The sequence below is a fragment of the Odontesthes bonariensis genome, chromosome 24 (genome assembly GCF_027942865.1).
Source record: "Odontesthes bonariensis isolate fOdoBon6 chromosome 24, fOdoBon6.hap1, whole genome shotgun sequence".
Taxonomy (NCBI): domain Eukaryota; kingdom Metazoa; phylum Chordata; class Actinopteri; order Atheriniformes; family Atherinopsidae; genus Odontesthes; species Odontesthes bonariensis.
Window position 1 is genome coordinate 11,480,863 of NC_134529.1, and position 27,012 is coordinate 11,507,874.

The following is a 27,012-nucleotide window of genomic DNA, read 5'->3' on the forward strand; positions in this document are numbered from 1 at the left end:
CAACAGGTAAAAATGGAGGAAAGAAAGGTGGGCATCAGGTTTTATAAAAAACATCTGATAATATTAACTTCCTGTTTGCAGACGGATGCAGCACTCATGTATGATGCCGTGCATGTGGTGGCGGTGGCAGTGCAGCAGTCACAGCAGATCACCGTCAGCTCTCTGCAGTGTAATCGCCACAAGCCGTGGCGCTTTGGAGGCCGTTTCATCAACCTTATCAAAGAGGTACGAGGCCATCACAGCTATCAATGTGCATCCTGTCCTGATCCCTCACCTGTGGAATCTGCTGAACTCTAGCTCTGTTGTTGTTCTGTGGGGCTCAGTGCATTTGAACATCACTGCTATTCTTTTGTTGAACTTAATCACACAATTTCTGTCCTGTTTTTTGTCGAAAATATTATTTTTGTCTCACAAGCATCTTAAATTTGTTTATTACCTAACCTTAATGCTGTCAAAAATCTTTATGAAAATACAATCTAAACAATCACTGCATTGTCCACAGTAAATAAATTTATTTTTGGATGTTTTATTCTCTTTTCCCCCCATCCATTCTCTGTTCTTTCTCCTCCTGTGTTTATATCAAAGCCTCTGCGTGTCTCCTTAACTCCAGTTAGGGTGAGCCATTTGCTTTGTTTTACAGAGCTTTTTCATTCTGTGGATGGTATCATTGCAGGTAATTTTCTAAATGAGCCATTGTTGTAGCCAGTGCTTCCTCCCCCTCCTGAGCCTGCTATCGCTCTCCAATCCCGTCTGTTCCTCCAATGGCTTTGATGTGAAACTTCAAGCCCAATGAACCACATGCATAATGAACTCTTACCTGTCAAACCTGCTTCTGTTCTCGCTGCTCTGTTGTTTCTTGTTATGTTGCTGAGATAGACAGTGAAGGGAAAGCCAGGTGGACTTAATAATTGGGAAAGAAAAATTCTTAATTTATAAAGGTTGAAGAAATACTATTCATGCCTTAAGCTTGAGTATATTAGTTTAATATTGTGCACTTTTCTGTCTTAAGGCTCACTGGGATGGTTTGACAGGACGTGTTCTCTTCAATAAGACCAATGGACTGAGAACAGATTTCGACTTAGATGTCATCAGTCTGAAGGAGGAAGGGCTGGAAAAGGTGTGTCACTCATTGGTACAGCTGATGCTCTGTGACTTCTAAGCCTGGAGTTAAAAGAAATCTTGGTTTTATGTTTCAAAGTATTTGTTATCCTCTCTGTGGACATGACAGTATATCAACCTGACACTGAATCTTTTCAACAGATAGGAACGTGGGATCCACCGAGCGGTCTGAATATGACAGAGAGTCACAAAAGCAAGACATCTAACATCACTGACTCTCTGGCTAACAAATCCCTGCGTGTATCCACCATACTGGTAGACACAGCCTAATGACAGCACACAAACACCACACACTCACAGTCAATAATTACACAGAAAATGTTGAATATAAAACAGGAAGATTCCTGCACTTCTACACTGCCTCATTTTCCTTGTACAGGAGGAGCCATATGTGATGTTTAAGAAGTCTGACAAGCCTCTGTATGGGAACGACCGCTTTGAGGGCTACTGTATTGACCTGCTGAGAGAACTCTCAGGCATCCTGGGCTTCCGCTATGAGGTGCGATTGGTGGAAGATGGGAAGTATGGGGCGCTGGATGAGAGCACAGGCCAGTGGAACGGCATGGTGCGGGAGCTCATGGACCATGTGAGTCAACAATCACCAGGAGCAGAAAAATATGCAGAAGTCATACATTGCATTTTTTTCCACAGAAGCACAGGCACAGAAGCCTGCAGAAGCTATATTTCTTCTTGTCTGAAATTAGAACTCTGTTTAAAAAAGACTGAACTCTGATGTGTTTTGTTAAACCAAGTTATGTCTTCAAAATATCATTGCAATGTTTTAAAGAGATTTTGCTTTTAAATCCAGCTGTTTCCTTGTGTAGAGCATTTTTCTTGTGTGGATTGAGCCCCCAAATATTTGAAAAGATACAGTGGAAACAGATTTAAACTCAGAAATGACAGGATATTGACAAGCAAATACAGTAGTACTGTTACTAGTTCTCTACCAAGAACACTTACTTTTAATATGTTGTTATAAAGTCTTAATTCCGATTGTTCGCTTTGCTCTGTTTCCAGGATTTCCATTGTGTTGATTTAGTCATGGTGTGTTTTTGATCATTTGAGGTTGGATTGCAAATTTTTTTACTGAGCTCATGTCAATGCAGCCTCCTCTTCAGCAGTACTGCCCAGAGAATTTCAGACACCTACAATTATATCTCGTTGAGCCAAACCTTAACGACGGTCTAAGTAACAGTAATGGATAGAAACGAGCATAAATTTGAATTTTATTTAGCCAATTTTCTATTCATTTGCTAAAAATGTATGATACATTTGGATAGAAACTTAGCTTATGAATAATTTAAATGAATAAATATTATATAAGAAACCTTCCTCTTAGAAATAAAAAGTTTAAATAAGAGGTTTTGATGGTAGACCCTTGGTCTGATATGAGTAGTAGCTTATGGTGGCAAATGTTAGCTCATACAATACGTTTTTAGGTGGATAATACATTACATTATGCATCATTTAGCAGATGCTTTTATGCAAGTTAGGGATTGAGCAAGCATTGACATTAAAAGGTACTCTACCTCATGAGCTACATAATGGATTACTTACTTGTCAATTGTGGTCACACTGGATGCTGCATAGCCAACATCAAACAGGGTTTTAGTCTGGAGATTAAAAATCATTTTACAAAATAAAGATTTTAACCACCGAAAACCATCACAACATTGGAAAATTATGTGTTTCATCTTACCTGAGCAATAGCCACAAGATAAAGAAATAAATGCCACCCACAGAGCATAAAAACAATCTTAAGCAAAAATATACATATATATATATTGAAAGAAGAAAAATGGCATCGTAGACGATGAAGATATTTCTTGGAAGGATTATACAAAAATTCTTCAGAGGAAATGCTTAACAGCACAGACGGCTAATATTATGTTCAAAGGGGACATGGGGTTAATTTGTCACAGATTAATCTAATCCCAAGATTGTTGCCTTGGTGACTCACCTTTGGCACCACATAAGAAGGATCAGGCATATAAACTGTAATTTCCAAATCTCAGCCTCTTACCTCAAATTCTAGCTGAAGTAATGGCACTTGCAATTTTCTGTTTCATGTCATTTCTCTTCCTTCTGTACATATTGACGAGCCCAGCTGTCGACAGAAAGTCAGTGTTAATTAATTTTTTTCCTTTTTTTTTGGTGGACTCAAACACCCATTCCCACTTGATGCCACTCTATATTTCATTTCAGAAAGCAGACCTTGCAGTTGCTCCTCTTGCCATTACCTACGTCAGGGAGAAGGTCATCGACTTCTCAAAGCCCTTCATGACTCTGGGGATAAGTATCCTGTACCGAAAGCCCAACGGCACCAATCCGGGGGTCTTCTCCTTCCTCAACCCCCTCTCACCTGATATCTGGATGTATATTCTGCTGGCTTGCTTGGGTGTCAGTTGTGTGCTGTTTGTCATAGCCAGGTAACATGTCAACCCTCCCATCTCTTTACCTTTCCTGGAATGTCCCTCTCCCCTATACCTGCTTGCCTTTTTTCACTAACATACAGCAGTTGCTCCATTTTGGCCCGATGTGATCATGATACGATTTAATATTAAAAGAATATCTAAGTAAAGTAAGCATGTAACCCTTCATAACTGTACCAGTGTTTTCAGATCTTTCAAAAAACGTATTTATGTAAGTACCATAGAGATTTTGTTATATTTTAGGACCAATAAAAACACTACTGTGGTCTTAGCTGACAATATACTGTGCATAATGTTTGGCACAAAGATCAGCAACTGCAAAACCAGCTGTCAGTTATTTCTCTTAATCAGCTGTAAGAAATGTACAGCATACAGTTCTTACAATATCTTGATGATTCTATCTTCCTCCAACCCCTGATGCATGACTTATGCAATGTGATGTGTGTTAACCCCAGGACTTAACCTCGCCTTTCATCCTGAGAGGTTTTGGTTTAATGCACATTTCAGCGAATGTTACCGGCAAAATGATCACACGAAAGGAAAGCAGCAACTGTCACCTAAGTTAGTTCAGAATATGCAAATTATACCCATTGCTCTTTGTATCCACGGTTGGTCAGGGTAAGTAATTAGCATGAAATTAAAGTCATATTCTTCTGGTTCTCATAAAATGACCTCAGTGCTTTTATTAAATTATAGCGCCTTGGTTTGTGTGCATGCAGTGAGCCTTCTTTTCTTTTTTTTCAATAAAGCTGCCTGTCAGTATGTGGTCAAAATGTACAAAAATATTCAGTCAAGCTGAAGTACAGTGTTCTCTTCTGTTCGCTGAGCTGGTTCTCTCATAATTGTTTTATTGATTGCTCAGCCACCAATTGATTAGTCAATCCTCCAGATGCAGGGTATATTATTTTCTTTAATCCCCTGCAAATAAAGTGAGTGAAGTGAGCTTATGAAGTCCAGTTTTGCACAAAAAAACACTAAACACCTCAGCCTCACCAGGGATTTACGTCTGTGAGTAGCTTCCCACACACGTACACACTTTCTTTTCTTAACGACATAAGCTATCTCATTTCAAGCTCCACAGAAATACTTTTCACTCAGTGGTTTCTTCTTCCTGCTCTGCTTGTGGTTGAATTGATTTCTCTCTTTATTAACAAAACAAATGGCATTCTCTCAAATCACAGAACATTTCCAGGGAAGAGAATGCCCACCTGTCTAGAAGAATGGATAATTCTGATTGCATTATTATGTACTTATAGGACTTTTAGGCTTGTTTAATTCTTCATGCAACTGCGGGACGGCTGTGATTTTTAAGACTCCACCAACACAACCTCTCTACTTGGCCTGTGAGGACCAAGGCAAAGGATCTATAAACCCTCACAGAGTAATTAAATCTAACAGGCAGATAACAGGGGGAACGTGTTTTGTGTTATTGTTGCTGGGATAGGCAGGGGAAGAGGGACAGGAATAGGGACGAGACAAAGAGAAGAACACTTCTTGCAGTACGACATGTACCCCGAGATTGTCATGAGGAGGTGACCTTACATCTGCATATTCCACTTCCCCCTCTTCCTGGTGATCAGCGTGCAGAACTAGACTTGTAGGAATACAGGCCACCTACAGGCAAAGGTCATATAGAGGAGCTGTCAGGCCCGGTGTGTACAGAATACACATGTAGACCCTGAGAGGAACAAACTTAATCCAATCAAGTGCACATTGTATAGATCTACATCCACAGCCTTGCCGTCTGCATACATCCCATGTCAGCCTCAATCTGCCTCAGGCTGCAGCTGCACATTATAAGTAATGACTGTGAACAACCACAGAAAATGTTTGACTTTGAGATGGATTTGATTGAGCCAATGCAAATACAGAGTTGCTACTACAGAAAGATATACACACACATGGAGAGAGAGAGCTATAAAGGCATTTGCAGAAACATTCATGCTCCAGCGCATTGACATACACAGGCATGAATACAAACACACATACAAAAACGTGCAAGCGCACAATTCGCATTCCACACAGCTCCACAAGGCCGTGGTGCCATTACTGTTGCCTGTGGTTCCAAGGAGACAGAGCTCATTGACATTCCAGTAAATCAGGCATCCTGATGGTGTTGACAGGAAGAATTATAGTGCGCCATCACCACCTTGTCCGCACAGATGATTCTCGAGGGGACAGCTTTGCCGATAGCTGCAAACAAAGAGCAATATGACAAAAATGTTGCCACATTCACGATGTGTGTAAAATAGCATCATTAATTAGGCTGCAGCAACAGACAAGCTCAAATGACATATATATTTATATAATCATGTAGTAATCATGCAATGAATAGATTTTCATTTCATCATACCGTGGATTTCAGATTACACAGTTAAATGCATTATACAACAAAATTATATCTTCTTAGACTACGTGGGCAGAAATATTTTAGAACTAAAAAAGGTTAAATTAAAGATGTTAGAGATACAAACAGGCAAATACACAGTATGAAAAAGACAAGAAAATTGATAATTAAAAGGATAAAGATGGTCAAATTGAACAAATGTGTATTTGATAGAAATATTGAATTTGATTTGCAGTGATCTCTCTCTCTAAGGGAACAAGTCGACCCAAGACGTGCCTGCAAAATGCAGCTACAACATCAAGCATTCTGGCCTGCTCCATCCTTGTGGTGAAGGATGACTCATCGGGAAAAATCACTCTTTTTCCACTTCTCTGTAGACCAGTACCTGTGGTTTTTGCACCACTGAAGTCTTAAATGTGCATTCATCTGTGTAATGAGAAGTTTATGCACTGCAACCTGACTATAATATCCTCGCCATGTAATTTTGGATGGCCTGTTCTTGCTGACACAGTCTGATCATGTCCTGCATTGACAATCTTAGTCACCCATAGGGTTGTCGCTCCTCCTCTGCTTTTCTTTATTTTTCACACCCATACGTAAGTGTCACGGTCATCAAATGTGTTGGCTAGAATTTCCAGCTTTGTTTACTGTCACCCTATAGGTCTAAACGCGGCTCTAATCTCAGTCACTGTAATTATTAATTTTCTTTACTCTATTATACATACATTTACAATTAGTTTCAAGTTAAGGAAAGCTGTTGCTATATCATAAAGCCAATGAACATCCTCACAAAAACAGTTATCCATATACGTGTGTCTGCATCTCTAATAGCTGCAGCTGACAAATAGACATTGTATTTCTAAACACTCTCAAAGCCTGTAAGGCTGCCCACAGGCTTATTAGCATGCACTAAGTTGGAAAAAAAAGCTCCTCAACAGTATTACCTGACGGGCTTCTCAACACTGCATAAGCAATGTTCCCTTCAGCACATCAACCACTTTAGCACAAACTCAATCAATTCCTGATGCTTAACACTAACCCAATCACCTTCCGCTAATGCCATGCCACTTTTGCTTAGGATAATAAATGAGAAATGTCCACAACTGACCCAAAGACCCTGACAATCAGCCAAAGCAGGTAGCAGATGGTTGGGGGGTGAAAGGGGGAGGTTTATATGGGAAGCAAAGCTCAAAGGGTAAAATAAGGTGTAAGGTTGTTGTGATGGGAATGGTACAGCATGAGGGAAGGAAGTCTAAATGTGAACGGAGCGTAAGGAAAGTCAAGAGAGAAGGTTGTTGGAAAACCATAAGACATAAAAAGAGAAAAAAATAGGAGGATGTTGCATCCACAGATTGACGGTGATTGCAGCAGCAGGGGGGACCATTTACAAGCTCCAGACTGAAATGAAATGAGCTCCAAATATCGTCACACACTGGGATGTTATCACCAGTGACAGTGTTATTCCAGTCTATTGATCTGTTCTTACATAAAACTGTTGCCATTTGAATATGCCAATAAGTTGATTTCAATGAAACATGAATGATTTGCTTTAGTTTCTACAGGAGCTCTGTTTCAAAAGCCATAAAACCAGATTCTTACATTTACTTTCTCATCTTTCCTGCTGTTTCAAAGTTATGTGAAATTAGCCTTTTCTATTGCATCCAAAACAATTTATGTGCTTCATGTACTGACTTATTTGTCTTTCTGCTCTTTCCCTTATAGGTTTAGCCCTTATGAGTGGTATAACCCACATCCATGCAACCCAGACTCGGATGTAGTGGAAAACAATTTCACGCTGCTCAATAGTTTCTGGTTTGGAGTTGGGGCTCTCATGCAGCAAGGTAGTTGCCTCAGCCTGTGGCTGCAGTTGCTCTGTGGAGCTGGAGCTGTCTGTACCCCACTGTCCCTGAGGGCTGTTTTCGTTTTCTTTTCTTTTTTTTAAACCGAACCAATGGCAACAGAAAGAAACCTCTGAAGGTCCAGGCTGGAGTAAATGTGCAACTTTTTTTTTCCTTTCCATCAACTCAACTAACACTGACCAAATCTGTAAATAAGAAACACATTAATGAAAGGGGGAGATTTATAGCCTTTATGTCACTTGAGTGCAAGCAAATTAACTTCAGGCGCTATCGGACAAAAGCAGTTGTAAGAATCCCCTAATGGTAACTACACTGTAGAGCTCCCTCAAGGACTACGGGCTTTCAATGGCTTTTCTTTTTCACTTTGCATCGCCAATAAGAACACTGCGGTAACTTAATCACCGGAGTTGGGGGGATGGGTTGCATATAAATAAAAAATTCTGTCGCTTTTTCTGCAGCGAATTTATATTCAAGAAAGGCTTGACTTAAGTGTTGTTCCATCACTGTGTGTTTATTGTTCAATTTGGCAAGCATTTTGGGCTGTTGCCTACATGGCAAACCTTTTACCAACCTTTACACAGTTTTAGTCATTATACACTTGTACCACCTAGACCAATCACAGTGCACTTACTGATGGTTCTTCTTGTTCCGGGAAAGTAGCTACCCTGCACAAAAACAACCTCCAATCAATACGAGCATTCAGGTCATTTGTTCATACCATTAAATATGACTAGTAATAGCATTCTGTAACATACCACATCTACAAGCAGCAGGAGAGAAATGGGACTCGGTGCAGATAAGGGTGGATGGTTAGGCGAGTGCAGTGCCTTGAACCATATGCTTTTGTGTGATGTGGGATTTTTTATCACTTCTGAGTTATGTTCTGTAAATAACAGGACAACACTTTACTAAAACATTACATTATGGTCACTTTCCCATTGGCTTTAGGCAATTACATCAATTGGTTAGGGTCAGGAATCCAAACTGCTTGGGTAGGATTGGAAAACGATCGTAGTCAGGGCAAAATAAAACATTTTTGCATCATAACCCTTACCCCCATGGATGCCATTTTTACATTTCATATGTAGTTGCTCACACAATTACAGGAGGTCGCATATTTTTCAAATGTATATAGGTCATGATAATCAAACAACAACAACTCATGGCCACATTTGGTAGTTGTGGAGAAGTAGGAACTAGAAATGTGGTTTAAAAAACATTTAAAAAAGTTCTGAGAACTAACCTCATCAGTTCCTGCAGTGTGTGTTTAGACTGGCAATTGACGAGTTTTTTTGTTTTTTGCTTTAATCAGTTTGAATTAGGTGCACAAAACATTTGGCCTTAGAATAATAACACCATTTACATTTAGATCCCTTGCTGATAAACCTCTCTTTCACAACGAGCTGTCAGTTCTTGTACAAAATTTCCCAGACACAAAAAAGGTATCCTGCTGTTGCATAACCAAATGTGACAACTTATTTTCTGTCTGTCAATTTTGACATAAATAACTGTCCAATTTGACGTTTCTAATATTTTGTAAAAACATATAACATGATCCCAAACTAGATTGCATTTCCCTACACCTTTTTACATTTGTTTTTATCTCTCCATTTTAGAATAAATAGATGAACAAACAGTCGTTAGATATTTTTTGTCTGCTTCTCCCTCAATATCAACCCCTGCTCTAGTCTACTTCTTTGCACAATGCAGTATTTAAACTAAGCTCAGTTAATATATGCTTTTCTTATTTATAAAGATGTATTGACTGTTTCATGTCATGTGTTCTGGGTAGTTGCAAGGGTCTGAAGAAACCTTAAAGCAGTCCATACAAAAGCGGCATTAACTGTAATACCACTTGAAAGTAAAACCCCTTGATATTACCAGGACCAATGCGTAGTGTCTTTTTCTCTTGCCATTGGCCCATCAGCATCTTGAGATCAGTGGGGTATGGAGTCAGGATGTGAGGTTACCTTGGGTACATGACTCTCTGGCCCAAACAGCCTGACACTTCACACTGTTCTGATCAATCAATACTGACTGTGTTTGATTTTAAATGATTGATTTATGCAAACTCTTTGTTCCCAGGTAGCACTTTCCAGTGTCTTCTGTATTAGTTAAAGCATTATATCTGACTGAAACAAGATAATTGTTTGACATTTTGTTTTCAGAAGTCCTTCAAGTGATCAAATATTGAAGCCAGTGTCACATTTGCCTGAGCTGAATGCTTGGAGGAGTTCTAGAAACAAAAGTATCATGTTTTTACAAGTGACGATTAAAAACTTAAAGAAAAGATTAGAATAAAATCTTATTGATATTTTACAGTGAAATATTCACTCATGCCACTTCCTTTACCTCAGGCTCAGAGCTTATGCCCAAAGCCTTGTCGACTCGAATAGTGGGAGGCATCTGGTGGTTCTTCACCCTCATCATCATTTCCTCATATACAGCCAACTTGGCTGCCTTCCTCACTGTGGAGAGGATGGAGTCACCAATAGACTCTGCTGATGACCTGGCCAAACAAACTAAAATCCCGTACGGGGTGGTGGAGGATGGTGCAACAATGACATTCTTTAAGGTAGCGGATGGTTTTTAAAGAAGTCTTCCATTCTCATTTATCAAAGTTAAAATCCTTTATAAGAAGCCAACCACTTTAGATGCATGTGTAATTTTCAGAACAAGAGCAAAGCATAGAAAAGTTTCTCGTCCTGAGCATAGGTTAAGAGATGAAAACAGCCTCCCCTGTGAAAATGACGCTAATGTGGATGTTCCTTGAACTTAAACTTAAACAGTGGAGACTCCTGTTGTTATAAAGACTAATGTATTCATATTGAAGTTTACAGGAAAATGACTCTTCCTCTGCCTTGATTTGTGTCCTCATTAAGCATTTTCTTAATTAATTTATGGTATTGATTGCTAGCTTTCAGTCTTTATTAACTGAGTGCATAATGAATGTTTCTCTTTTGTATGGTTACATTTAGGGAAAGAACAATGATCAATTGAAGTATTCACTAAAGAAGGCCAAGATTATGATTGGATGAAGATCCTTAGTTTCCATAGTTCCAGATCCGCCACTCACTCATAATTTAAGGTTTTCAAATATAAAGATGGCGAAGGCCAAAACACTAAACTCAAGGTTTCAAAACAGATGTGCATAAATCTGTGGGTAAGGTCATGGTGGCTCTGTCCATCTTTTTTTTATATAGTCAATGCTCCTGCGGGCTTGGAGTAGAGTAGCTCTTCATCTAAAAGCTTGCTGGGACATTGCCTTTTTGTTTCAATGTAATAATATAATAATAACTGATGCATTTTCAGTTTACAGTTGGATTCAGTAAATATACCATTGAATCTCATTAGAGTGTTTCAGGATAAAAAAAAAACCTTCTCATGTTTTGCCAGTACATACAGCATTAGGGTTATGAACACTTTCAAAGCAGCAGCTGTGAGAAAATGTTTAGTAAAAATGAATTAAACATAAATTCTGGATTATACACATGCATTGCCTGTTGAGGTAATTGCATATTGTAAATACAGGAGATAGAAATGATTCAATAAAACCAGTTATTCACCTCCATCCTCTGGTTACTTGCAGAAGACAAAAATCTCTACCTATGACAAGATGTGGGAGTTCATGAACAGCAGGAGGCAATCTGTGATGGTCAAGAACGTGGAGGATGGCATCCAGCGCGTCTTGACATCCGACTATGCCTTCCTCATGGAGTCCACCACCATTGAGTTTGTCACCCAGCGCAACTGCAACCTCACACAGATTGGAGCCCTTATAGACTCCAAAGCCTATGGAGTGGGAACACCTATGGGTAAATAACCTAGAACCTTTGTGTGCCGCTTGATATTACTTTATTTATAATTTAGCCACGTGCAATGTGCTAGATAAAACTATATAGTGTGGATAATAGATAAGCTCTGACAATATCAAGGTTTATCTTTATTGATGGGGTCATGGTTATAATGGTTTGACAGAGCAGGGTGTAAAGGGTTTCGCTTAATGAAAAGCAAATGACTTGAAAGGTTGAATTTATTGATATGGTTAGAATGTGCCTCTGGCTCACTGCCTTGGCCAGTGTGCTGTTTTTCTTTGTAACTATAATGATTTTCTCACAGACTAAAGAATAAAACCTGGGCATTATTATGGTTTGTTTCATTCTACTTTGGGGTCACATGAAACAAGACTCTGAGCGTAAAGCAGTGCAGCACAGAAAGCAACTTGAAAGTCAAGGCACCGTAATTCCCTTTGACTTACTCTCTGTGTTGTTTCTGATCATTAAATCACAACTAAGAATCACTTCAGAGCGAATAAAACGAGCACTTGCACCTGTTGCCAGCAGCTTATTTGACCTCATGTCAAAACAACCATTATCTTTCTGGTGTGACACACAGAAACTAAATCCATCAAAATATTATATATTACCATTTCAGCTTAATAAACTGCATAGCATAGCACACAGGTTAAAGCTATAAGAAAGCATTCATAAAGCATTCTGAGCACACAGGCTGAAGACTGTTAATGATTCCAAGACCAGTGTCACAGAGGTTAGAGTGCTTATAACAAGGCCATGGTGATCACTGCTGCCAGCTGTAATGATGGCGTCTATCATCAGTGGTGCGACGGCCATCAAAATATAGTGGATTAATTCTGGCCATCAGCATCTGCGCTCAGCTTCTGCTGATGAGTACGGGGCAGTTGTGAATCTGCTTGGATGCAATGATTGCAATGGCCATAACAAAGCTGAGGTGATGCAGTGAAATATAGTCCCACTGTGGCTCCATGAGTACAGAAGTACTTACAGTTGTGCCCTTGAAATGGACGTATTTGACCCTAGACTGTGGATCAATTCATTTTTTCATTCATGTAGCGATAGAGTGTATCAAGTGAATGGCAAAATCTATATCAAATCACTTTCATTTAGCGATTAGCAGTTTAGTATTTAAATGTTTAAAAGATAAAAGTTAAAATGTCCAATCTCAAAGCAATTACTGCCTACTAACATATTTCTGTCTCTAATTCTGATATTCATTGCTCAATAGGCCAATTACAGCCTGTAGAATGTTTCCTCAGTAATAGAAGACGTATTGAGATAGTTTTTTTCATTACTTTATTAGTTCAGAGTGACTGTGGCAGAAAAGAGTATTTTATAATGTCACATGGTGGCTTCATCCTCAGGGTGTCGCCCCAAACCCTGTGAACCCACAGCCTCTACATCAGCCTTTAGCATACAACTTTTTAAATATTGTTCAGCAGCTTATTTTCTACAAGACTCTTGCAGTACCAAGCCACAGTGAGCCAAGTGATAAGTCTTAACCTTTTAGTGCTTGTCGGCTTTCAAACGTCTTTTTCCCAAAACACAAATGCATTTCATCTAGAGCTATCGACTTAAACTTTGAACACATTAATACTTGAGGCCAGACAGTGTAAGAATGATGGATGTTCTTTGGTGCTGAATATCTGTCAGGTAGTTGTATATGCGCAGTGTGTCAAGCACAGCGTTTTTCCAGTTGCCCAGGCCCCGCTCTCCATATCCTCCTCTCTAAGGACCCATCCTATTAGCATTTATCCAAGGCCTGCTTTGTTAGGCCATCATTAATCATTTGAAATATGAGGGGCACCAGAATCAAGGGACTCAGATACTTTATAGATCTCTAATCTTTAAATGAAAAGGGCATATGCTCCTCACATGCACAGTTCTATTTGTATACAGGCGTGCGTTTTCAGAGCTGTACGTAGGCCTACAGTATACCTATGTATATATGCATAGGTTATCATCTCAGTGCCAGTTCACTGGCACAGCATAAGTATGAATTTAAAAAAAGCTTGTTTCTAAGAAGAAGAAAAAAGAATTTGCAGCTAAAAAAAATCTGTGGCACCCTGTATAATCTTCAGTTTTGTAGTAACGTTCCTTTTGTCAGTGCAAACACACAGAGGCTTGAAGATGAAAGGATGATGGATGGTGATAGATAAATGATAGATGAGACTGTGAACGAATCAGCAAAAGAGGCTGACAGGCAAATGTGTATGAGAGCAGCAAACAAAGTGATGCTACTTTAAACCAAATTCAGTTCATTTTCCCTGGGGTTGTAGCACAAAATGTTCTTGTGTTTTTTAGAATAATTTCTATTAGGGTTGTACCACAAAAGATTCCCATATTTGTTTCATATCTTTTAAGTCACTCTTTGTAAACAGCAGAGCCAAATGCCTGAAATGGAAATGTACAACCAGGCTTCATTATGGATGCGTCTGTAATCACATAAATGCATTAACAAGCTTTTAAAGCAGTGAAAATATGAAGCATGAGAGCTCACAGTAAGTGTTAATCAGTCTTGGCCTGGTTGAGGCAGAGTGAGCGCACTGCGCCTCGATCAGACTGGGTGTCACACACACCATGCAGGGGGAAACGAACATGACCCCACTCGGCTACTCTGCGACGATTATTCCTGCTTTGATCACGCCAGCGCCCACTGAGGCTTAATGCCCTGTCACTAATTCTGGCGCTTTCCCGCCTTCTGTGGATTTGGGTTCTATTACTCAACATCAACATGCATAAAAACACAGTGATTGAGAAACTCTATCTCCAATACCAACATATAATCCCAAATGCATATGCAACCGTGTAACGTTAGCCCCACTGGGCTCCTCCATTTATAGGCACGATTTGTGTTGTTTGAAAGCGGGTGCAAACGGCAGCTAATTCGTCAAAATCAACAGCAGCTCTGCTACACAAAGCCAAGTCATTGTTGCCAACTCCCTGCGCATCATAATTCACACACTGCAGAGCGGAGTGAGATTTTTGGAATCACTTTGTGAAAATAAGGATTAGTGGGATTTGAAGAAGGACTTACAAAAAACTGCCTCTAAGAAGCCGACAATAACATGACAGGTTATATGATCACATGAAAGTCTCGCTATGTTTCATCCTCCCACCACCAAAAATTCATATACCAAGGGTAATTTTTTTTGTCTTTTTCATATCTGGCTATTTTCCATATCCACCAGTCTGTTGTGTTTTTTTCATCCACAGGCTCTCCATACAGAGACAAGATCACAATAGCTATTTTGCAGCTGCAAGAGGAAGGGAAGCTGCACATGATGAAGGAGAAGTGGTGGAGAGGCAACGGTTGTCCCGAGGAGGAGAGCAAAGAGGCCAGCGCTCTGGGGGTACAAAACATCGGGGGAATCTTCATTGTGCTGGCCGCAGGACTGGTGCTGTCAGTGTTTGTAGCCGTGGGGGAGGTCCTTTACAAGTCTAAACAGAATGCCCAGCTGGAAAAGGTACAGCAGCCTTTTGTGGAGGCTTTTTGTGAATTCAATCTGGGTTTACACTGTATGACACTGGGCACTCTCAGACAAAAGATTGGAAGTTTAAAAATAACTGTGATGTCATGCAATGGTCATGCTTCAAAATGGTTGTCGTATGTCACATTAGCCAGTTCTCTGTTGCCATTTTTGAGCGCTTACAGCAACTCTGTCTCTGAATATGGCCACATGATCATTATTATCAAAATTACTTGTTAAAATGTCTTTCAAGATTTCAATATGATGCACAAAGTGAAAAAGATTTGCGGTGTGTTCCTCCTCCCTCTGGTCACAATGCTAAAAAGAGTTTTAATATATTTCACATAGTTCTATTCTATTTTAGTGCACATGATTCATCACACAGTGTTGATTATGTGTTTTAGTACACATTTAATATGTGCAATAGTATTTCCAGATAATTGTTAAAGTCCCTTTGATAGAGTATTTTAATTATTTACATCTAGAGAATTAGCAAAGTGCAGCAGTGTGTTATTTTACTGCAATGATAATTAGTTCCCAGCATTTGTTTTACAGACTGCATATATTTCAGAGCACGTCTTAGCTATCATTAATCAAGAGCTGCAGGAATGGGTCACAATATTCAGATGATTTGCAAATGCCCTGATTTCTAGGCTGCCAAGGTGCTGGTAATTTGCATACAGACAACAACCTTGTACTCCCTGCCAGCCCCCTCCAACCCAACATCTCCAGCTTTTTACCCCTCCTCCTCGTTGCTGTTTTACCATTTGTCTTCCCTTCTTACTTCCTTAATCTCACTCTACTTCCTTAATCACTCCTCTTTCCGGGTATAAGAAGTATCTCATTTATAAGCCAGACGAATGTATGTAAAAATGAAGAAAAACAAAAATACCTGGAGCCTAAGCCATCTGCAGATATCCATCTCACACCCCCACATACACTCACAACCAGAAAAATAATAGCTTCATACTTAATGCTCTCCTCTTCTTTTACATCTTTTACATCTTCCTCCTACACCCTTTGTATCTGAATTCGCATAATCAGTACAGGAGTGTATGGGAATTGGACTTGGCAAAGTTGATGCAAAGGCTTATTGACATTTTTTAGGATTTTACACCACATGCATAATGCACGGACAACAGAGGCTCATATTACTGAAGCTGCATAACACTGTGATGTTTAAAACAGGTTACCAATATTTTTGGATTTAATCTGATTATATGGATATTTTTTTCCTCTAGGCGCTATCATTATATTGTTTTTTTCTTCACAATTTTCTCTCTGGATTTAGTTCTTGGCAGGGTGTAAAAAGCTGTGAAATAGCATTCAGGCCTCCGTGTGACAGAGAGGCTGTTAAGGAAAAAATCTGGGACACAGACTTGTAAATGAATGTCTGTTTTTCCAAAGTATTGTTTATGCTTTTAATGAAAAGATCTGCCTGTACAGTTAATTTTCAATCTGTTACTAAATATTAACAGATACTAATAATTGGTTTATTCTAAAAGTTGATGTCAACTACATTTTTCAGTGCTGCCTTTTTTTAATCCTAATTTTGTCAGTGATTATCCTCAATGTAGCACAATCAGACCATCCATTAAATAGTGCAATATTGATCAAGATGTTTATAAAGTGATGGCAGTTGTGTATTTTGAGCTGCAATTACTGAGGTTTTGTTTGGCACTAGTGGAGATTTCTAATATCTCCATAGCTCTAAAAGTCTGAATGGCTCAGTCTTTGTAGCTTTGATTTTACCATCCTTTTGATGGATCTGTCAATCCACAGTTCCCTTATTGTGCACAATACACTCTTAAATCGCTGGGCTAAGCATTAAACCATTTAGTTTATGGATAGGGTTAACAATATTGTCACTTATGAGTATATACATTATAAACCAGCAGATGTTTTTATTTAGTATGGATGAAATTCTACTGACATTAAACAAGTTGACCTTTATTTTCCGATTCTGGTCTACTGAGATTTAAATCCAAATGTTAAGTTATGAAACAAACACTGGTACAATTAATATAAAAAAGTAGATATGGATAAAAATGAATGTGGCATTAAATGCATGGGCAAAGCCACCGTGTGGAAAGAAAAGTGAAAAAATAAGATTAGACAAAAGTCAATTACATGTACCGGCAGAATTATTTCAGAGGAAATTCACCTTCATTCATTACCTACAAGTTCATGCTACCTTACTCGATATGTCCTTATCATTAAGCCCATATTTCCATTCTTTCCCTCTCTAGCAGGGGGCAACTGAATAAACACACAAGAATCACAATCAGTGGGGACACAGTCGCACCACAACTAATCAAGAAACTCTGTTAGAGTCTAACACCTATTTTCTTACCAGTCAAACCTCCCTTACCTGTACAAACAAAGCAATCCAACCATCTACCAGGCTTCAGGTGAATGAGACACTAATTTTTCCAAATCTGTCTTTATCCAATCCTTATGTGTGGTATATATTAAAGAAAAAGAGAATTTAAAGCTGTCATTTCACATGAAACTCATTGCATTGGATTCAAGCAGCAACGGGACTAACATTTCACAATAACATTTTGAGTAGGTAACAGAGAAAAACAGGGAACAAATTGCCTCAGATAATAATTAGTTTAATGAGTGACCTAGATTTATGACGTAGTTCAGCCAATAATTTGCTAATGATGATGAATTAAGAAAAAAATTAGGGAGAACTGAAGGATAACTTCATTTATTTAAGTACTTCTCTCAAAATTCCTCTGAACCATGCAATAAACAGCAATACTAAGTAATGATGCATGATATTACATTACTGTTTTTTTTTATTATAGAGACACATGTGGTGTATCACACATGCCACATCAACCTCAGATTATCATACTCATGAGAGAACGCTGATTAAGGATAAATGGAGGATGAAAGGATTAGTTAATACCTATTTATGCAATTCTGGCAATAACTTGTAATTAGTAGTAATTTGTTAGAAAGTTGGTTTTACTGGCAACATCATAATTAAGGTAAACTGGACAAATAATAATAAAGTAATAAAGCCATGACGCGTAACCTCACAGTCAGAATGTCTGCATAACATTAAAAAAAAAATCTAATTATTGTGTTTATACAACTAAAACTGGAATTTTAAAAATGGATGTAAATATGTGAGTCTCTATGAAATCATACTAAATTAGACACGTCAGTCAAAGGAGTCAAAGTAGCCCTGTGTGTATATGTGCCATCAGCCTTCAATCAGAATAAATTAATAGTCCACATTAAATGATACAGCCTGGCTATAATTATAAGTCTACTTAACTGTGCATGTAAACACACTTCATTTAGTTGTGATGAACTACTCAGTAACTAATCAATGCCTTGTATTGCTATCAGTAACAAGACTGAACATGAACAGTTTAAAGTGATATTATTCTTTTGATTTTTTAAATTCCTTTAATGTGCTTGTATAACTTTTTACATTTGCATGTAACAGGTCTACAATGTTACTAAAGTCCATACGAAAGGTAGTTTTTGTCCTCACACAGAGGACACTGCTCCTGAGCTACCTGAAAGCTTTGTTTGTAGTCCATTAGCTTGATCCCTGGCCAGAAGCCTGAGAGGCAAGCCCACAGATAAAGGAAGAAAAAAAAAAAGAAAAGCGCTATCATTTCTGATCACCTGGCTGACCTATCAGAGGAATCAGGGTCTTTTGGGAGGGGTCCCTTAAAGAGACAGACAATAAGTTGGAATGTGTCAAATAGAGGGAGACAAGTGGAGCTGCAACAATATTCATTATGAGAAAAATAATGTGATTTCTCAAAGTAGATACATGTAGACTTATTCTTGTAGACTTAAAACATAAGATTATGAGTCTGTAAATTAGCATAATTTGTGCACTTTAAGTTATGGATGAGTCAGCAGTAGTTTTGTGCTGTTCATGAATCACTCATGAAGAAAGTGAAGTATAATTGACTCAGAGATATTCATGAGATAATCATTAGCTGATGATTCAGTAATATAAACATCTTTCAGGGGCTCCTCATCATATTTAGTACTCCTTATAATGCTGTTGCCACCTAGTGGTAAGAAAAAACACATTGAGACACTAACCAAGGAACAGTGATGTGACATGGAAGAGTTTAAACTATATATATAATGGAGTATCAGCTAAATAAGTAACAGCATATATCAGTATAAACCATTTTGGAGATATATGCGTTGCTTGTCATGCCAATATTCGGTGTCACACCAGCACTGATCATAATTACCTCATAGAGTTTGTATCATTTTGAGGAGTGCACACAGAATGGCACAAGCTAAAACTTTTTCTTCTTGGGTTTCCTTCCCCAGCGATCTTTCTGCAGTGCCATGATGGACGAGCTGCGCGTGTCTCTGAAGTGCCAGCGCCGTCTCAAACAAAAGCCTCAGCCGCCTGTCATCGTCAAGACAGAAGAGGTCATTAACATGCACACATTCAATGACAGGAGACTCCCAGGAAAGGAAACCATGGCATGAACGTTGACCGGACCCTGAGCATATCCCTCAATAAAAACCATGGAGGGGAGACAGAGGGTCAAATCAATGCTGACTTAACTACAGACTGAGGTTAGCAGTAAAAACAGGATTCCTTTTGAACCCACTTGCTTATATAGACAGATGTTTCCTGTGGAAATATAGATACCTGAGCATTGTCACCTCGCTGCGACATTCACTATTTGAAGGGAGATGGAAATGAAGGACTTTCTGCTTTTGGGTTGATAAAGGCTGTAAAGTGAAAACAGATCCATGCAGATTTGTGACAAAAAAAAAAACATTTGTCTGGTCCACACCGAAAGTGGATTAAAACACACAGAAACAGAAAATTGTGTATACAAACACGCACTCATATTCTCATTTTACACAACACGTGCAGAAAGGAATATTCTGTTGTGACAGTAACGCCAGTTGTAGTTTTTCTGTTGAAGTCAATGCCCTTTTGTCTTACCTCTATGTGTGTGACCCAACCAGTCCCTCCCTTCAGTGGCTTGAGTTTCTCACCAGTAATTTGAACGAACACTTATCTTACACAAAAAAGGGAACGGTAGTCAATGCCATAAGGTTTCTTATGAACTGTTGTATAAAAGTGATATTTAGTTTGATATCATCTATGCTGACCTTGTCAAATACTTATCATTTTCTTCTGTAATGCCTTTTTCGTGCCAAAGTTCGGCCATTGTAAAGAACTTTCTGCCATGCCTATTGTGTTCAAAGCTTCTACAAGCAATGTATACTGTCAGTCCTTATTCATGTCCGTCCTTATACACTGTCTGCAGTTTTCAATCTGTATCAGTTGTTGTTTAAAATGCAGGATTTCTACAAAAGTGTTTGTTTTTGTACAAGAACAAGAAGTTTTGTAGTGCTTTGTATCACGGTAGCCCCTCCTGTGGACAAAATATGTAGCAGATACCAACTCAGCCCTCAAAAACACTGGCATTGGGCTCCAGGCTCTGCTGTGTAGGGTTCATCTCTCTCATCAATCGGATATTCAGTCTTTTGTCTGCGAGTCTCACGGGGCCAGCTGTACATTCTGTCTGGGGACAATGTAGTGGATTTTCGTAGGTGAAAGCAATGGAATTGTAAATGAAGTAGTGCTCAAAGCCAGCGGAGCAGTGACTTGCTCTGGGAAATGCATGATTGGAAAATGCAACTGTCAGCAAAAGTCTTACTGACAACAAGTGCAGGTAACTAACGGTAGCAGAGATCAGTCACCATGAAAGACAGGGTAAACATGCAAATGTTGCTTGTGTGGAATATAGCCTACATATAAATTTTGTCATGTAGCACTGTTATAGTACAATGAGTTTTTATTTTGTTTAATGTTTTTACTGATATCAAGTCCTAAAAGTCTTATTTTTTAAACTAATAGAAATCATATTATATACAGATAGATAGATAGATAGATAGATAGATAGATAGATAGATAGATAGATAGATAGATAGATAGATAGATAGATAGATAGATAGATAGATAGATAGATAGATAGATAGATAGATAGATAGATAGATAGATAGATAGATAGATAGATGCTTTTTTTAGATACCTTAACTTAATTTGGTATTGTTGCTTTTTCAGCAGAGATATTCAGTACACATCTAAACAGATAAGTCTGCTAAAGCTATATCAGTCATTAAGTCGGTCTGTCTGATTTATCGGTCTACAAATATTAGCATCAGCTAATATCAGATTGCACAGGTTGACATTTTTCTCTTAGTTTGAAAAATATTGATTTTAGGACTCAATAACAAACTTAAATTACCTCAAAGGTGTATCTTAATGATGAGCAGCCTATGAATGTATAAGATGCTTCAGCTGCAGCTCATCTGATGTTGGAATGATTTGGAGCTTTGAGGCGCTTAATGTCGCCCCTACGCTCAAAAGCCAAGTTGTGCTTCGCTCATGTTGCCTCATGTGGGCTTGATCAACGTCAATAATAGTTTGTGGTGCGAGCAAATCATTTATCCGCTAATTGTCTCCAGATGTGTATTCTCCTCACCAAGAAACACAATCACATTTGGTCCTATAACTCCTGTCTGTTGACTCTGTTCCATTTTGTTAAATGACAAGCATACTTGGTAGGTTACTACCCCCACTGCCCATGTCTTGATCCGGTTAATCATTTGAAGTGTTTTCAGGGTTTAAAAAGACAAAAAAAAACAACACCACACCGGCGAACGCTGGTGGTGACATCTCTGTCGTATTTTAATGGATCTATTTAATGACTGTATGAAAATTGACAGGGAAGACAGTATCATTTAATTGTTGGTCTTCTACCAGTGCTGCTTGTCATTTTCCATATAGCTAAATTTAGTAGTGCGAGCTGAAGTGACTGAATACCTGAAAACATCCTTCAGAAATTATTCCAAAGGTTTGGCTGTCAAAAACAAATGTGAGCTCATGGAAACTGACATCGATGCAAGGTTTTACAAAAAAAAAAAGAAAAAAAAAGAAAAAGAAAAAATGTCATTAAAAATGTCATAACTGTAGATTTGCCTCATACTTTTAATTTATTTTGGTGACATTTAAACAGAAAAAAAGCTCTTTTCATCGTGCTGAGTGATGAGCGTTATATCTTGTAACATTAAAAAAAAAAAATGTTAAGCACTTCCGATTCATTAAATGCCCAAAACTTGTTTTTATATTATCTAAATGAATACAATAGATTACTGCCATCTTATCAATCAAATCAGACTTGAAAGCCTGTTTAACAAGCTAGTTTTCTGACCTGCTCTCTGGTTGTTAGTGTATTTATCCACTTGGCTGTGTACCTTTCTCTATCACCTCAAATCCAGGTGACCACTCTTCATAGTGACATTCACAAGGCTGCACAACCAGACAAAATGGCACAGGAATCCTCCCCACCTCCCTATCTCATTTTCACTACTCATTGTTACGTGCTTTCCACAGCCAGCTGTGGGCAGTCAGTGAGCTCTGAGTTTCAACAAGGTTCTCCAGAAGTAATGATGAAAAATGTCTCTGTAGCCTCGGCTCAGCCGCTACAACACAAATGGCCTTCCTGTTCGCCCTCCACATTGACAGGGAAGGTCACAGTATACATCAGTGCATTCAGCAGGGACCGTTAAGTCTGTCACACGTATTTCCATCATATTAAGTCCTTTTCCTCCTTTTCCTAAGTGGTCATTGGAAAGGTATCCTTGGATAACATCTTGTTCATTAGTCAATTAATGGCTGAGATAGCATTGTGGACAGAATATTGCTTTCTGAATGTGACTTTGGTTTGTCATCCAGATATCACAAGCTAATAGAGTCTGCCAAGAAAGGTTTTGTGAAGGAAGAAATGTATTCCTTTGCTCATTTCCCTGTGATTTTAATAATTCATGATCTCAGATTAAAATCATGTAAGTCCACTTTGACTTTTTCCTTTGAGCAAGTAGCGGAATATGTATCTGTAAAGTCATTGGGTTCTGTAAAGTCATTATATACAAGGTTAGTGGGTGACATAAAAAGTTATAAATGTCCCTTCTGTCAGAGATTTTTCCATTTGATTCGTACAGTAGTACCTTGATTTGTCATGTATTAAAAGGGACGTTGCTAAATCAATTGTAATTGGGCACACCAGCGGTGCAACACTTTTTATTTAATTTTGTTTGCCCCTTACTTTGTCAAGGTCACATAGAGACCAAAACCCTTTCATTTGCAGCTTTTTGTCTCACCCTGCCAACTTTTACGAGACATGTTGCTGCCATCAAATTCAAGATGAGCTAGCACATTTCATGAAATAGTCAAATATCTCACTTGGCAAATCATTGTACTCATTGTTTTTATTCACACTTTACAAAGCGTCCCAAATTTATTGGAATTGGGGTAATAGATTGTGAAACAATATATAGGGTCAAATCTCCCTACAGTCCTATCTACACTCATCTCTCGATTTATCAGCAAATGTAAAATGATTAATTAAGAGTAAACAACTCACTTAACATGCTGGGATGTGTATGTTAGCATCTGGCTCATGGCACTGTTGTATCTTATGCTGTACTTAGACTGTAGTCCTTTTGGACAAGGAAGTTGGGATTTTGAAGTTCACCGCAGGAACTGACTGGAAAGCCCCCAGAGGTACTTGAGGGAATGTCAAGAACTCGTGTCGTGGACATTAATTCACACTCTTCAGACTAGATTAATAAACTGAGACTAGCAAACTTGTCTTTTGTACAGGCAGGGGCATTATACGAAGGGTCTTGAAACCATTTGATAGTGAGGAGAAAGCTAAAGAGAGATAGAGAATTAGTTATGTATACAGTGGTAGTTGCCATGGTTACCATGGTTTCAGACCGTATGTAACCAAAACAAGACCAGCTGGAGCCCTGATAATGGCTGAGGCCAGAGAGCAAGATAGACAAGATACAGAGTACCAATTTGAGGGAATCAAGGGAAATAAACGGTCACCTTGACCTACCCACCTCCACTGAATATAACACACATATGTGCAGATATGAATAAATCGTCCCTGAACCTTATTTTCCCAGACATCCTCTGAAACCATCATGACTGCAATGTACATAAAAAGTGGTGAAATTCTAGTGATGCGAGTTATCAGCTCTTCTGTTTCTGTGTCAGATAAAACCAGTCACACAAGTAACACTGTCAAATTTCTATCCATGGACATGTTACCATGTTATTAGTACGAACAAAGTACAGTGATGTGTTATTATCAAGCGCTTACCTGGCCGGTGAGTAAACCCCATCTCTGGCATCAGATTTCCAAGTCAGCCTCACAGATCGCTTCCTGTAGCTCTATACACATTAATGAATGTCCCAGACATGCACATTTATAAAAGCTTACATGTCGCAGCTGTCATTAACTTCAAACTGCAGTTAAATCTGAAGATGTAAATCAATGCGACTCTTACCTCATTTGAACTCTGAAAAATCTGAGAATATCATCTGAAAAGGGGCAGAATTTCAGTTGAGAAATTTAACTTTAAAGTTGAATACAACAAAAGACATTGTTGCTCTTAAACAAAAAGACGTCCTCTCTCTGAATGGTCTGTGGGAATAAGTTAATGATTTGTTACCATGAGGCTCACCAACAAAGCTATTTGCAAATTTTGGTTAATATTGAGCCTGCTGTAGATGATACCCCTTCTGCAGGCATTTCAGGGTTGTAGAAATGAGCTTTGACTCCTTTTTTGTCGAGTTCAGCATGAATAATATGAAATCCTGAGAAAATGCAATAAAAAGAGAATTGCTGTAGCTGGCTGAGCTGGGCAAGCCTTGGTGCTTGGAAAGTGATGATTTGGTACGCATTAGGATCCTGCCCAGCAGTGGCATGTGTCCCCCCAGAGATAGCACAGGGGGGTGCCCTGGAAGAGCTGTTGGTACCACAAAAAGAATTCTGCTGGTCTTACTCAAACTTTACGTTCTGTCACCTCGTCTGAATATATTTGCCACCTGTATGCAGGTTTCTACACACACTCACAGATTCCCTGGGGGGGCGAATCCCGTTTTAGCTGAAAATGAATTTCATTTTGAAGAAGTGATCTTTTGTGTCATGTAGCAATTCGTTTGGATGCGGTTTTGTATCAGAGATATTTTTTCCCAGTGGCAGATGTGTTGTGGTGGGTGGCAGCTGCAGAATGGAGGAGCACAGATTGCTAAGTGATTCACCCTGCTCCTGGCATCTCTGTTACCCCATGAGTCTTTTCACTGACAATGTTTTCATTTCTATCTGCTTCATGTGTAACTAGCATGGTTTTCTAGATGCCTTGACAGCTCTGTCAGGAAGATGGCAGAGCAGGTCTCCTCGTTTGGAGGTTATTTCCTTTAAATGACCTATTCAGCAGAAAAACAGTAAGGCTTTGGCCAAATATGTCCCCAAATCATACTCTGACATGAACACATTAATGGTGCTCAGTCTGATAAGAACCCCTGGATTGATATTGCAAATTAGCTCACTATCTGATGGCATCTGCTTTGCTTGTGCGCACACACCGGAAATAACAGTGTTGAGTGTTGAACCAGCCACATCTCCTGACAGGGGAATCATGTTTTGTTCGCTGCTGTCAAATAGTACCCTCTTTCCTCTCCAAAATCCCCCATTAGGTTCTCTCAAACAAATGCTCTGTCCCCCCCCCCCCTCCATCTGCCTTTGAGTCATTCATACTGTTGATTCCACCTCTGGAGGAATACATCAGCCATAACGCCTTTTTCTTTCATCAAGGCATCAGCTTTAAAGTAATTTTCCTCCTCTCACAGGGAGCCAAATGGAGACGAGAAGATGTCGATTCTCTCATCTCTTTGTCTGTCCCCTTTGATCTCTTTCAACATGAATTCCCAATGCACTGGAAGTAAATGGGATTTTTTTTTTTTCTGTCTTTCGCTGGAGCATGGCTGATCATACAAAATTGACCAGAAATGACTCCTAATGACCCCTGTGTTTTATTCAGAAAAAAGAATAGCCCAAAACACACTCCTAGCTATCATTACTCATAGTGCATTTTAATGATAGATGAATAATTCAAAGTGTGCTTGTAGATATAATAGTCCAGAGATGCTGAGAACATCTTTATGAAGGCCGTCTGCATGTGTGCAATGTGTGTGTGTGTATGAGGTATGAAAAGGGAGAGGACAAGTGTTTCAGCTGTGCATGCATGCCGGTGTGTATTGTTGTCTGTCGCATTAACAGACAACAGTTGTGATTTATCTTGTATTCCCATTACAGAAGCCCCCTCTATCTCATAGGAAAGGTTAAAGTATACAGCCTGAAGGCAGTGCTACAAAGGTCAACATGCAGTTTAGGAATGAGGAATAGAGAGAAAGATGGAGAAGATATGTGGTTCTCACCTCTCTTTGGCTTGCATACTGCCTCTGAGATCCTGAAAACCCTCTGTAGTGTTTGCAGCTAAGACTCAGCAGTATTTGTCCTTTAGTTCTCTCTATCCCCACTCCCGTCTTCTTATCATCACCTCCCAGTGATACCTCCTGTATCACCAACATAAAAATAGCTGACCTTGACAAAGCCATCTCTAGAGAATGTATGTGGGAAAAGAAGAGCTGTGTAGGAAAATGATGGTTGGTAAGGTAACTAAGGGAAACTGTAAACAAAGAGCGTTCATTTAATGGGAACCCTAAAGCCTGAATGTGCTTAGGAGAGAGACTGTTAGAGAGACAGCTGGTTATAAACACAAGGCGCAAGGCCATTAAAGAAGGGCAGGAGAATAGAGAGAGGGCTGTGAAGAAACACCAGAGTCTTGGTGAGTCAGATGTGTTGAGGTGATTAATCTGTTTTGGCTGTCCTTCACAGGCCTGAGGGAGAATGATGATTTAGCAATGCTAGGTTGCCCCCTTGTGGAGATGTAGGATAACTGATATATTAAAAATAAAATTGTTCTCCACTTTGAACTCTGTCATTGCGCACAGTTTCAGTGTACTGTAGGTCGTATGACTGATATAGTCTCTTGTTGTATTACTGAAATCTTACTGAAAACTTTACTGAG

At 39.0% G+C, this 27,012-nt stretch overlaps 1 protein-coding gene across 2 annotated transcripts in view; it reads left to right on the top strand.

Moving 5' to 3' along the window:
- LOC142374729 (glutamate receptor ionotropic, kainate 2-like) overlaps positions 1 to 22,923 on the top strand; it is a 69,429-nt gene extending 46,506 nt beyond the window's left edge. For both annotated transcript variants that reach the window (XM_075458503.1, XM_075458504.1), the window contains exons 7-16: positions 82 to 225; positions 1,010 to 1,117; positions 1,261 to 1,374; positions 1,499 to 1,705; positions 3,325 to 3,548; positions 7,621 to 7,739; positions 10,115 to 10,332; positions 11,347 to 11,572; positions 14,789 to 15,039; positions 19,369 to 22,923. In XM_075458503.1, coding sequence (XP_075314618.1) covers positions 82 to 225; positions 1,010 to 1,117; positions 1,261 to 1,374; positions 1,499 to 1,705; positions 3,325 to 3,548; positions 7,621 to 7,739; positions 10,115 to 10,332; positions 11,347 to 11,572; positions 14,789 to 15,039; positions 19,369 to 19,533 — 1,776 coding nt within the window. In that variant the 3' untranslated portion in view covers positions 19,534 to 22,923. The remainder of the gene's footprint in view (positions 1 to 81; positions 226 to 1,009; positions 1,118 to 1,260; positions 1,375 to 1,498; positions 1,706 to 3,324; positions 3,549 to 7,620; positions 7,740 to 10,114; positions 10,333 to 11,346; positions 11,573 to 14,788; positions 15,040 to 19,368) is intronic.
- The last annotated feature ends 4,089 nt before the right edge of the window (positions 22,924 to 27,012 follow it).